This window comes from Cucurbita pepo, chromosome LG19 (assembly GCF_002806865.2).
Source record: "Cucurbita pepo subsp. pepo cultivar mu-cu-16 chromosome LG19, ASM280686v2, whole genome shotgun sequence".
NCBI classification, from domain to species: Eukaryota; Viridiplantae; Streptophyta; class Magnoliopsida; order Cucurbitales; family Cucurbitaceae; genus Cucurbita; species Cucurbita pepo.
In genome coordinates, this window is record NC_036656.1 from 3,468,871 (window position 1) to 3,481,921 (window position 13,051).

General features: G+C 37.2%; 3 protein-coding genes across 4 annotated transcripts; 2 read left to right on the forward strand and 1 right to left on the reverse strand.

Annotated features, from left to right (window-relative positions):
• Nucleotides 1–32: 32 nt before the first annotated feature.
• LOC111782023 (phosphatidate phosphatase PAH1-like) lies at nucleotides 33–4,890 on the reverse strand. 2 transcript variants are annotated; one of them, XM_023662785.1, is made up of 11 exons: nucleotides 4,704–4,890; nucleotides 3,067–4,492; nucleotides 2,391–2,977; nucleotides 2,224–2,297; nucleotides 1,926–2,010; nucleotides 1,765–1,851; nucleotides 1,380–1,452; nucleotides 904–947; nucleotides 677–805; nucleotides 501–599; nucleotides 33–206 (listed from the first exon to the last, which is right to left on the reverse strand). In XM_023662785.1, the coding sequence occupies exons 2-11, from the start codon at nucleotides 4,337–4,339 to the stop codon at nucleotides 153–155; spliced, it is 2,505 nt and encodes an 834-aa protein (XP_023518553.1). In that variant the 5' UTR covers nucleotides 4,340–4,492; nucleotides 4,704–4,890; the 3' UTR covers nucleotides 33–152. The 2 variants fall into 2 exon arrangements, with proteins under 2 accessions (XP_023518553.1, XP_023518554.1); XM_023662786.1 differs by having other exon boundaries at nucleotides 3,067–4,559.
• Nucleotides 4,891–6,467: 1,577 nt separating this feature from the next.
• Nucleotides 6,468–8,235, forward strand: LOC111781797 (protein GPR107-like). The gene has a single exon (XM_023662501.1). The coding sequence runs from the start codon at nucleotides 6,624–6,626 to the stop codon at nucleotides 7,938–7,940; it is 1,317 nt and encodes a 438-aa protein (XP_023518269.1). The 5' UTR covers nucleotides 6,468–6,623; the 3' UTR covers nucleotides 7,941–8,235.
• A 2,837-nt stretch (nucleotides 8,236–11,072) lies between these two features.
• On the forward strand, nucleotides 11,073–12,765 carry LOC111781942. Its single transcript, XM_023662685.1, has 4 exons — nucleotides 11,073–11,373; nucleotides 11,499–11,577; nucleotides 11,665–11,752; nucleotides 12,369–12,765. The coding sequence occupies exons 1-4, from the start codon at nucleotides 11,137–11,139 to the stop codon at nucleotides 12,460–12,462; spliced, it is 498 nt and encodes a 165-aa protein (XP_023518453.1). The 5' UTR covers nucleotides 11,073–11,136; the 3' UTR covers nucleotides 12,463–12,765.
• Nucleotides 12,766–13,051: the final 286 nt, after the last annotated feature.

The following is a 13,051-nucleotide window of genomic DNA, read 5'->3' on the forward strand; positions in this document are numbered from 1 at the left end:
AGAGTTCATCACTAACCAGACATGCAACCACATCAGCAAGTTCGTCTCTTCAATTAAAAGAGAACTTCATTCACCTATTTCAGTTTGCAAATAAATATATTCTAATAATAAGATTAAAAAAGAAAAAAAAAATACAATATAAACAAAAGTCCCTAATCAACTTCAATTAAAGGCGTTCTCCAATAGTTCCAATCGTTGAAATCTTCCTGCAATGGTTGAGAGAAACTAGTGAGATGTCGATATATTTGCTAACGAATTACGGGTAACTCTTTAGGCCTTCTCTTCCGGGTTTTTTCTCAAAGTTTTTAAAACGTGTATGCTAAGGAAAGGTTTTCACACACTTAAAAAGAATGTTTCGTTCCCCTCTCCCACCGACGTGGGATCTCACTATCCACCCCCTTGGAGTCCAACATCCTTGCTGGTACTCATTCTTCTCTCCAATCGATATGGGATCTCACAATTTTAATCAAAATTACTCACAAACGTATGCTTATTCTTACCTGTTCAACCGACGAGGCAGGTGGAAATATTTCATTGACGAGTACGAGCAATGACTTGTAGGACTTAGCATTGTTGCTATGACTATTCATCACCTCTCCCTGCAAGGTGATGCAATTTTATTACTATAGAGTTGGTATAGAATTCTCATACGTTTGACCACCAACCAGCTCAATACCTTAGGATTGATTATAAATATTTTGCCTTTTGGGATCCCCATCTTCATGTAACTTAGTACGTCGGTATTTCGGTTACCGAAGCCCGCATAGAACGGGTTATGATCCGAAGGGAAAAGCCTTCTAATCTCCTGCAGATTTCTCAGAGAAATGGGAGTTTGAGTTTCAGAACTGGTAGAGAATAAACTATTTGAACGGAACGTTGCAACATATTTCATCTTTCATTTACCTCTAAGCAGGCGATCTTAAATTCATGAGGTGTTCTTCTAATTACTGCTCACCATCATAAAAGAAACAGAATAAGATTCAAACATAATAATAACCTGAAACTTCATAAAAGGACCCTATGTGATAATGATTATGTGTAATAACCCATGGCCCAAACCCGGAGCAGATATTGTCTTTTTTGGGTTTTTAAAACGCGTATGCTAAGGAGAAGTTTCCACACCCTTATAAAGAATGTTCCGTTCCCCTCTCCAACCGACGTGGAATCTCACATAATGATAATAAAACCAAATTAAATTGGAAAAAAGATGGAATGTGAACAGGAACATCGATGTAATATCGGAGTTTGAAATGGCTTGAACGTAACAATCATTTAATGTTATTTTGTTTGACATATGGACGAAAATGCTATTCTACGTTTGAAATGACTCGACGGAGTTCTATGCAACAAGGCTACTTCGACAAACAAAAAAATTTTACCTTCTCGGTACAACGAAGGAAAAAGTCCATCGGGAGAAATGACGACAGGGCCATCGGGTAAAGCTTCCCCATCCTGCAATGGCAGAAGAATGATCCATTTCCAGAAAGACCAAAAATGAAGAAACAAAAACAACAGCACATTGAACAGCCAAATTGATTTATAGAGCTTAATTTAGATAAACCCAAACATTCGAACAGTCCGATTTCCTATCGAAAGCTAAAAACATTCTTAGCTTATCACTTAAATTGTCTGAGACGATCAACGTTTGACTTTAGAAAGCTAAAAACATTCTTAGCTTATCACTTAAATTGTCTGAGACGATCAACGTTTGACTTTAATAAGGCCGATATCATTTTAGTTATGTTTATATGATGTTACCGATACCTGTTTCAGGTTGAGCAAGAAACTTCGTGTTAAATACGCCTGAACGATTGCACGGGCACTCAAATATAGTAGCTGATATCCATTCTCCTGTAGTAAAACCAAAATTCATAGTGAACAACTAAAAGTTGGTTTACTTTGAATGATCAATTAGGAGAACACACCTTGATTGCAGAGAAAAGTCCAGCCACCCCAGATTGTGTCCAGTCCATTCCAACCAAAGGCATGAACTGGCCTAAGACATCAGACCTGAGAAAAATGTAAACGGAGCACGAGTTATATCCATTATCCAATTTGCGGGATGCCATGCAGAAAGCTGTTAAAGCAAGCCCCGAGCATGACGAACTAGGAAGTTGTATAGTGAAACAAGATTTAGGAAAAATATGTCGAATAAGAGCATAACTCGGTTTACATCAAGGAAGTTGCAGTGTAACTTTCCGTTAGCTATAAATTTAGACTTACTTGGTAATCGTTCCATCGACATCTGAAATTACAATTCGTGCATTCCACTTCCACAAGTAAATATGAGCATCAACCTGCTAATGCATCCGGGGTTTAGTGCCAGTTATACAAAAGAGTCACATTGATATACGTAGTCCTTCAAGTATAATTACGAGACAGTGAGAAACCTTTTGCACTCCAAAAACCTTCGTAGCGAAGGTGAACTCGATCCTATTTTGACCTTCTTTTAAATTCAAAGATGCTATCTGCTCAGTAGTAGGAATATTTGTCCTCGTAATACACTTGCGAGTAGAATCACTGTAGTGTTGGGATGTTAGAGTTGCACTCTGGAACTCGGATTCTGTGTCAAGAAACACCTCCTCATTAGATGTGTCCTCGCCATTGAGCTCATATTTTTTTACCCTTCGAAATGGAATAGGCCAAAGACTCCATCTATTTCCAAACGAAGTGGAAATATTCTCGGATTCCTCATTTTCGGGCCTAGTCAAGTCATCTTGTTCCACAGGAATCGAACCCTTGGGATCCATAGGCAAATCCATTCCAAATGCTGCCATTCCAAGCACTACCGGAGCCACTTTATCCCAATACCAGTACCTCCCTCGAAATCGAATTACTAGATTCTCGTTCTTTATAATTGACATAGCAGAACTTCCAAATGCCTCGGCAGATACACGATGAGCATCAAATGCTTCAGCAGCAGCATTCAATCCCATACCAGAACAAAGTTTACTTCCACAAAGTGAAATTTCGAACTCTGTTGGTTATTGGCATAAACGGATTAAATGAATACTCTGTACAAATGAATCAACAGATGAATTGCTAAGCCAGCAAAAGAAAGCTTACTTGTGGTTTGGAGACTATCTATCCTTCCATTCAAATTTGCTGCACGAAATTCCAAAAGTTCATGTTCGGTGCATTCATCGTCAAGAACAGACCTATCTAATCCTCCATCTCCGTGATCAACTGCCTCAATCACTCGATCACTCTTCAATTGTGTATTATCACTATCAAAGTAAATTGATGGGTCACTTTGATCCATATTTTCCAAGTTCGTCGGCTTCTCAGCCAGGATGCCTGTAATGGGTGAATCGGAAGACAAATAGGCACTGGAGGAATCATGTCCACTTGGTTGGGATAACTCATTGTTGATGAACTTAACAGTGTGCTCTTCTACAGTATCATCGACGCTAGAAAGCTTAGCTTCTGATTTATCAGCCGCTAATGAGGAAGTGAAATCTTTAGAATCTAATTGATCACGTTCAGGATGCTCCGTACAGGATTTAGAAACCTGATCGATATCACCTCCAAAAGTAATATCCACCTGGCTTTTGAGATGAAGAACATGTTCATCATCTCCTTCACAAACTTCAAGTTGGTACTCGCAATCATCAGTATCATTGTTGGCACTGCAAAGGTTATACAAATCAACATCACTTTTGGATGCATTTAGATTATTACAATTACATGGCCGAGAATCTTCCTCGAAATCAAACTTCTCATTACCTTCACCAAAATCCATCCTATCACCAAAACCAGGATGATTTAGAAGTGGAGTCGCTTGCACTTCCTCCGTAACGTTTTCTGAGGCTGTGACGTAAGTTAGCACATGATCATCCACACTCCCTGTACCTAGTATTACTTCCGACGTTTGATCACATGATTCAACAATTTTTTTATTGATATCAATTGACCGATCAATTGACATCTCAACTGAATTGTCCAGCGGAGATTGCTCATCTTCAAGAACATCCTGATCTCCATTATTCTTGCCATCACAATTTCTCTTATCATCGAATATCGAATTGTTCATAACATCGACACCATCACTTCCTTCACTTGTATCAACTTCCCTTACAAAATATGCCTCGCCAGAACTATCAAGATACATATGAAAACCAGCCTCGACGCCATTTACGGTTATACGAACCTTCTCCGCACCCTTAAGCACGCCCTGAAACTTACCAAATTGTATGTGCCAGGGCGTACTCCGAAAAGTCTCGTCCCGCTGCTGAACAACAATCACATCAATGGCTCCTCCAAATGGATGGAAAGGGACAGCAATAGCTAAAACACCCTGAGATATCAAATTACCAACTCTTCCCACCACATTCATCATGCCCAGCTCCAAGAAACTCAGATCAAATTCCCAGAAAACACCAACAAGAAATCAAAAAACAGAACAAAACTTCTCTACTCCAAAATCTCATAAATTACTCCAAATTTCGACTTCTTTTCTTCTCTACTCCAATTACCATATCTTTCAAAGAATCTGCAGCGCATCCCCAAGATAAATCAAATTCATCTTACCAAAGCATAGAAGCATCTCATTTCAAGAACTTAAAGCCAGACATGCAAAATTGAAAAAACCTAGAAACTTCAATTCTTGAACAGAAAAACGATGAATAATAAAACAAATATGGCAGAAATTTGCCTAATAACCAGAAAAATTTATGAACTAAAAACAAAACTCCGGGACTCACCCCAAGAAGAAAATCCAACAAATGCGCTCAAAATCCCCCGATAATCAAATAAATGGAAGAACAAACAAGGCGAGAGCTCGAACTGAAGCTTTAATTTCTCTTCAAATTCTACCAACTGAATGCGCGCAAGGTTTTGGAGCCTTCTTCAGAGTTCGGGGCTTTAACCGATTTATCGACTTGCTGTAATAAAGGCAGGCACAGGAAAATTTCAAGGAAATGAGCCGTAAACGAATAAATAGGTCATGCTGGAACATTATGACCAAAATGGGGCTGATTTTTTGTTAATATTACGAGAATGGCGTCTTGAGAGCGGTGAAATTATGGAGCTTTTGGAGGGTCTTTTGGGTATTTTAATCGTTTGGTTGTTTCGTTTTCCGGCTTCTGGCGTTTTCGACTGTGTTTGGTCAAGAGTCAACGGCAGACACGTATTGATCTTCCGTGCTTCAAAATTTATTGATAATTGTTTGACTATTTAATTTTTATTATTATTTTTTTTATTTTCCGATTTTATGGTTTTATTGTTTTTTAAAACTTCTAAATTAAAATATTAGTTTTGGTTACGTACCTTCAGTTGATTTAAAGTTTGTGGCTTGTGGTTAACTTATAATAAAATAGGTTATATAATAATAACAAAATAATTAATATATTTTCTTAGTTTATTTAAAGAAAGGTAAAAGAGACTTCTTTTGAAAAATTAATAATAAATTTAGTATAATAACTAATGAAATTATAATTAATAAAAATGATATTTAAACCTAATTTTTAATAATAAATATCTAAATTAATTAAAATTAAAACATAACTTTTTAAATAATATTACCGTCGATTGGGAAAAGTTTTTATTTATTAATTTATTTAACTATTACAATTTAATTTTTTATTTGAAAAATCGTAAAAAAAGTATTTTCATATGCAAATGTATATATAAATTAATAAGATATGAAGTAAAAAAAAATCATTAAAATTAACCTATGCTTTTGTTAAAAATTATGAATTTTAATTGAGTTATTCAATTATTAATTTATATGTATAAAACTTGATTAAATTAATGAATTTATAGAAATTTTTACGTTAAATTTGAGAAATCAATAATGATTTAAAATTTTAAAATTAATATAAAATAGTGAATATATTAGCGCATTTCAATTATATTTATGAATTTTAAAATATATTTCAATTATACCTTAATGTTTTAAAATTTTCATTTTAATTCTAGTTTATTTTTGTTGTATACGATGGCTTTTTCCGTAATTTCAACTAAAATTCTATCTTCTCAATTTATTTATTTTTTCGGGGAAATTTAAAATATAATAATAACTCTTCAATTTTTTATAGTTTATGGTCAAAGTATGGCCATATTATATTTCCATCTTCATCTTTTTTAAAAAAATTCTAATAAAATTGTTGAACAACAATTTTAAATATTAAATGTTTCATTAAACACAAAATATAATTTTACGTTTATTATATTTGTTATTTTAATTAAAAAATATATTGATATATCTGTCATTTATTAGAAATAAAATTAAAATTTTAAGATCCCATATTACCATTTAATAATTTATTAAATACAAAATATTAAAAAAAAAAATAATAATAATAACACGTAAGATATGAAGTTGAAGAATTGAGGACTGTTACCTGCCTGGCCGGTTTCGGGAACAAGACCTTCCAAATCCAAACCGACAATCTTGGGTTAACTAACACAAAACCCTATTAAACGACATCGTTTCATCTCTTTCAATCCCCTGCCGGGAAGATCTGAGCGCGAGGGCAATTACGTCATTACATATTCTTAACCGCTCAATTCACGCCAGCGTCACAATCTTCTCCTTCTAAGTCCGAACCGCACCTGTATTCGATCTTCTCGAACCTCGCCGCTGAACGCTTCGCTGGGGACGATCTTCGGTGGCAATCGAAATGACGACATCACCCTTCCGCCTCCCTCTCTTCCTCCTCCTCCTCGGCCTCCTCGCCGCCTCCTCCACCGCTGAGATAAAATCCCTCAAGATCTCCTCCGACAACCGCCCCATGATTCTCTTCGAGAAATTTGGATTCACTCACACCGGCCAGGTCTCCATTTCAGTCAAATCGGTCTCTGTTGCTACGTCGGTTGGAGAAACCGAGCCTTCTCGGCTTGGATTCTTCCTGTTATCTGAAGAAGCGCTTCTTCAAGTTCTCCTCGAGATCCAGCAAAACCCTCAGTTTTGCGTTCTTGATTCACACTATATCTTGCGCCTCTTTACCTTCCGGGATCTATCTCCTCCGCCTCAGAGCTCGTTCAACCATTCATATCCTGTTTCTTCTCCCAATGAATATAGCCTTTTCTTCGCTAATTGCGTTCCGGAATCATCGGTTTCTATGGAGGTGAGGACGGAGGTGTACAACTTGGACCGCGATGGTTCGAAGGACTATCTCTCCGCTGGCCTTACTCAGCTCCCTTCGCTGTATTTTGTGTTTTTCATCGCGTACCTTGCCTTCTTAGGGCTTTGGATCTACGCGTGTGTCACGAATAAGCGCAGTGTTCACAGGATCCACTTGTTGATGAGTGGATTGCTGTTGATGAAAGCGTTGAATCTCATATGCGCAGCTGAGGACAAGCATTATGTCAAAATCACCGGAACGCCTCACGGTTGGGATGTGTTGTTCTACATTTTTCAATTTATTCGGGTTGTTTTGCTTTTCACTGTGATTGTTTTGATCGGAACTGGATGGTCGTTTTTGAAGCCGTTCTTGCAAGAGAAGGAGAAGAAGGTCTTGATGATTGTGATCCCACTTCAAGTCTTGGCTAATGTCGCCTCGGTTGTGATCGGTGAGACTGGTCCTTTTATTAAGGATTGGGTCACTTGGAATCAGGTTTTCTTGTTGGTAGATATCATATGTTGCTGTGCCATAATTTTCCCAATTGTTTGGTCGATTCGATCTCTTCGAGAGACATCGAAGACTGACGGGAAGGCTGCAAGGAATTTGGCAAAGCTCACCCTTTTTAGGCAGTTCTACATTGTTGTGATTGGATATTTGTATTTTACAAGGATCGTTGTTTTTGCTCTCAAGACCATTGCAGCATACAAATATCAGTGGGTTAGTAATGCAGCTGAGGAGATTGCAAGCCTTGTATTTTATATGGTGATGTTCTACATGTTTAGGCCTGTGGAGAGAAATGAGTATTTCGTTCTTGACGAGGAAGAAGAAGAGGCTGCGGAGTTGGCTCTCAGGGACGAAGAATTCGAGCTTTGAAATGGCATCAAAGAGTAATTTCTAGTTCTTATTGCCATCTTTTGCTTCTGCCATACAAATGCAAGTGATATAGCTGATTTACAAATAGATATTGTTGAAGTCGGGTCTGCCTCTCATTTTTCTGATGTTCTTGTTTTTTGTTTTACCCTTTCAACCCGTGTAGTAGAAACTTGAAATTGTTCTCTGCTTTTTGTTGTCCATGTTTATTTTTCATGTCATACTATTAGTGACTACCACATATAGAGCTCGCTCAGACATGAAATGTCAAAAGCCTCTTTATGCTGTTTCTCTATCATTATCTTGTTCTTTCTGATCCTTCTGCTTGTTGGAGATCATGCTTCAGCTTGCATGTTGGTTAACTTTTGGTCACGTTTGAGAATTTGCTGCAAAATGATCTTTCTAGTTTGTGGTTTCAGGGTAAGTTATAGAATCAGATTGCCTTTCTGTTGCTTGCTGTAGGAAGTCTCGTCTGTATAATGATAAACTCATTTCTTTAGCTTTGCTTATGTTTTACCATCTATGGAGTCCTTGTAACCACCCAAACCCAATGCTTGTAGATATTATCCGCTTTGGCTTGTTACAGATCGTCGTTAGCCTCACGGTTTTAAAATGCGATTGTTAGAGAGAGGTTTCCACACCATTATAAGGACTACTTTGTTCCCTTCTCCAACCGATGTGGAATCTCACAATCCACCCCCCTTGAGGGTCCAGTGTCCTCGCTGGTACACCACGCGGTGTTTGGCTTTAATACCATTTGTTATAGCCCAAGCCCACCGCTAGCAGATATTGTCTGCTTTTGCTTGTTATGTATCGTCGTCAACCTCACGGTTTTAAAACGTGTATGGTAGGGAAAGGTTTCCACACATTTATAAGGAATATTTCGTTCCCCTCTCCAACCGATGTGGGATCTCATATGCAACCCCCCTTGGGGGTCCAACGTCCTCATGGCACACCGCCTGGTGTCTAGCTCTGATACCATTAGTAACAGCCCAAGTCCACCACTAGCAAATATTGTCTGTTTTGGTCTGTTATGTATCGTCGTCAGCCTCACGGTTTTAAAACGCGTTTGTCAGGAAGAGGTTTTCACATCCTTGTAAGGAATACTTCGTTTCCATCTCCAACCGATGTAGGATCTCACAGTGCTTGTGTGCGAGTGGTTGATACTCCCTACCTTAGCGTTTGTTCTTTTCTCCTTTTTTCTGTTTCTCCCCATTTTGCAGAGTTTGTTCGATTATTCAGCTTTGAGCTGAAAACTGTTCTTGCTTCTTCAGAAGATTGTTGGTGGGAGTATGGGATTGATAGGGAGAATGATTTCTGAATCATGTTTGCTGCTGAAAACCATTTTTGTTTTTAGATATTTGAGGTCATTTCAGTAGAGAGAGAACTGTTTAATACAACCAGATTGTGTTGAGTAAAGAATAAGCAAGAACTGATACTTGTTGAAGTGGTCCTTAGGAGGTTGCCTAAATCTTATTATGTGGGTCTCCTTGAATGTGGAAAGGGGTAAGGAAGAAAAATTATGGGCTGAACCACAAATTTAGTTACTCTACTTTTAGCATCTTATTTAGGCTTGGAACTTTATAATTACACACGGATATGATCTTCGGAGTATGCTTCTTTGTTAACACAGGAGGATTCGAACTTTTGACCTTTTGCCTCAAGAGTTTAATGTTATGATCCGTTGAGTCATGCTTAATAAAGTTAATACCTTGGGAGGGATCTTAAATGGGGCGAGACAAGTTTCCCTCTTCTTAGAAAAGAGATCTTTTGGACATTTCAACTCAGAATACTCATTTCCGCCATGCTTGGTGGTTCGATAGTTTCATATGGGCATGAAAAATGGTTGACCGATTTTTCTTGGATCTACAAAGCTGTTTCTTTTATTGTCAATTCCATCTTCCACATGCAAGATCCCTTATCGGGTAAGACATTGTTATGGTAAATCTATTGTGTTGTAGGGCTTACTAATTATTTTATGGGGTCGATATTTATTCCCCACGTTCTCATTTGTCACTTTTTTTGGTACGGAGATTTGAAATTTTGAAATACCTTTTGCTTCAATTAACCTTTTTTTATAACAAATTTGGTTAGTCAACCAAAAAAGTAAAGGGAAGAAAAAAAAGCCCTTAAAGCGTGACCATTTGATCAAATAATTAAACTTAATTTGGTCAAATTGAGACCTAGGTTAAAGTTGATAAAATCTAAATTTAAATGGTTAGGTCCAAAATCAATAAAGTATATGTAAACATTATAGTTAAATTTTCAACTGGGTTCAANTGTTTTTTTGTCTAATTTTATCATGTTAATAGAATCCTCAAATGTCAAAGAATTCCAAAAGAAAAGGAGTAGGCATCGTAAAAAATGACTAAGACTCCAAAAGAAAAGGATTCGAGCTTTGATTAAGGGGAGACATACTTTGTTCGAGGGGAGGTGTTGGATGAAAGTCCCACATCGACTAATTTAGGGAATGATCATCGGTTGAGTTTATAACCAAGGAATACTATGTCTATTGGTATGAGGTTCCCAAAGCAAAACCAGGAGTGCTTACACTCAAAGTGGAATACTATCTTCATTGGTATGAGGCATTTTGGGAGATCCCAAAGCAAAGGCACGAGCGCTTTGGGAGATCCCAAAGCGAAGCCACAAGCGCTTACACTCAAAGTGGAATACTATCTCCATTGGTACGAAGCCTTTTGGGAGATCTTAAAGCGAACCCACAAGCGCTTACACTCAAAGTGGAATACTATCTCCATTGGTATGAGGCCTTTTGGGAGATCCCAAAGCAAAGCGAAACCACGAGCGCTTACACTCAAAGTGGAATACTATCTCCATTGGTACGAGCCTTTTGGGAGATTCCAAAGCAAAGCCAAGCCACGAACGCTTACACTCAAAGTGGAATACTATCTCCATTGGTATGAGACATTTTAGGAGATCCCAGATTTCTTGGTCAAGCTATTTTACAGCGCTTACACTCAAAGTTGACAGTATCATACCATTGTGGATAGTCGTGCTCATCTAACATTTGTTTTAATAAAATTAGAAAATTGAGAGTTATAAGATTTAAAATTTATGACTTATTGGATATTTTAAAATTTTAAATACTTAGAAGAATAAATAAGTTAAAATTCGTCCATAAGAGTGAATTTCTTTATTAAAAATCCAGTCGCATTTTATACGCTTATCCAAACTCCAAAGAATGCTCCACATGGTGGCTCCGCCGCAACTCACCGTAATCGCTGCTCGCCGGTCGAAGCAGATTCCGACGAAGGATACCGAGACCAAGCAAGGGCGGAGAACCAATGCAGGGTTCGCAGGCAAAAGAAAGGAGGAATTATGGCAGTGCGTCGAGGGATGCGGCGCCTGCTGCAAGCTTGCCAAGGGGCCTTCCTTCGCCTCGCCAGAGGAAATCTTCCAGAATCCATCCGATATCGAGGTTCGTCATTTCATTTCAACGCAAAAATTAGGGTTTCAGATGGAATTTTCCTTAAAGCATTTGTTTCTTCTTCAGCACTGTGATTTTCAGTATCAATCGATATGGTCTAATCTTATGAATTTCAGCTTTATAAAAGCTTGATTGGCGCAGATGGATGGTGCATTCACTACGAGAAGAGTTCACGTAAATGCTCCATTTACGCCGGTAAGATTTTCCTTAGGCCACAGCTTCCAATTTTGAATTCGAACACTGTTTCAAACATGAGGCTTAATTCTCCATTAACTTTCACAGATCGACCATATTTTTGCCGTGTAGAGTCTCCTGTGTTTGAAAAATTATATGGAATCAAAGAAAACAAGTTCAACAAGGTTGCTTGCAGGTCTTCTCATGAACCTTTATGCTCTTTTATTCCATATTTTGTTGTTCATGAGTGGATATGTTCTGCTTTAAAATCTTTGTTCCTGATCAGCTGATTGTTTATTTAGTTTATAAACTTTGATTAACAGTTCAAGAAAAATTTGCATCTAATTGGTATCTAACTCTTGAACTGTTCTTAGACATTGAATTTTGAACTACCATTCTAGATAGTCCAGTTTGTTAATATAGTAACATGAATATTCAACACGAATTTCGAAGAAAGTAGATAAATGAAAACATAACAACACACCAAGAACAAACATATTAGACTCCGTTCGATAATCATGAGTTTCTATCTTCATCTCGACTTTGTAAAAATGTTTCCAAAATCTAAACTAAGAATCCAAATGTTTTAGAAAAATTGTTCTTATTTTGAAACTTAGCTGAGAATCCAAATGTAGCACGATTTCAAAAATGGAAAACTAAAAACGAAATCATTATCAAACGGATTTGGGGTTCAAAGTAGTGGGTGAAAGTGAGAACAATTAGTATGCATCTCTGGCGTTTTTGGATACCAAATTCTTGTAAATGGTGGAGTTTGGGCTAACTGTTCATCTTCATCTTCATCTTTGCTGCAGTAGCTGCAGGGACACCATAAAAGCAATCTATGGCTTCCAGTCCAAGGAATTGGAAGGCTTCAACAAGGCAGTTCAGGGCTCTGAGTCTGCATAGAGTGCTCAAAGGTCACATATCTTTCTTATAGATTATCAAGTGTTCGTGCAATATGCTGAAACGTATATTATCATTCTCTCTAGTCTTACACTTTTTCAAAAGGAATAAAGTCTTTATTCCTTCTGAAATCACATATTTGTGAATAGCACAGTAACAGTAGCTTAACAATTCATTCCATTCTTGGTGAACCGATGGAAATTCGAACATCTCACTTTTGGATCAAGAGTGCTTGTCAATTACTCTTGAGGGAATTAATTTATACAAACGAAGAATTACGTACATTTGGAGATAGTTCTTCTCTTACTTAGGCTCGATGTGTATACTAATATTCTTAATATCGATTTTCAAATTTGAAAACACTTATGATTCTTAGAACTTTCATAGAAGTAATAATTTATTCTTAAATTTTTGCTTGTACAACGTAGTTCTTGCCCAATGAAATTTTTGCTTGTAGTTCTTGCCCAATGAAATTTGTAACATTTTAGTTTTTGAACTTGTACTTTATCGATTCAATCTCTATCTTAAAAATTTCTACCAAATTTAAGTATTGATTTTTACTGCATAATAAATCTTTATCGTTTACAAACAC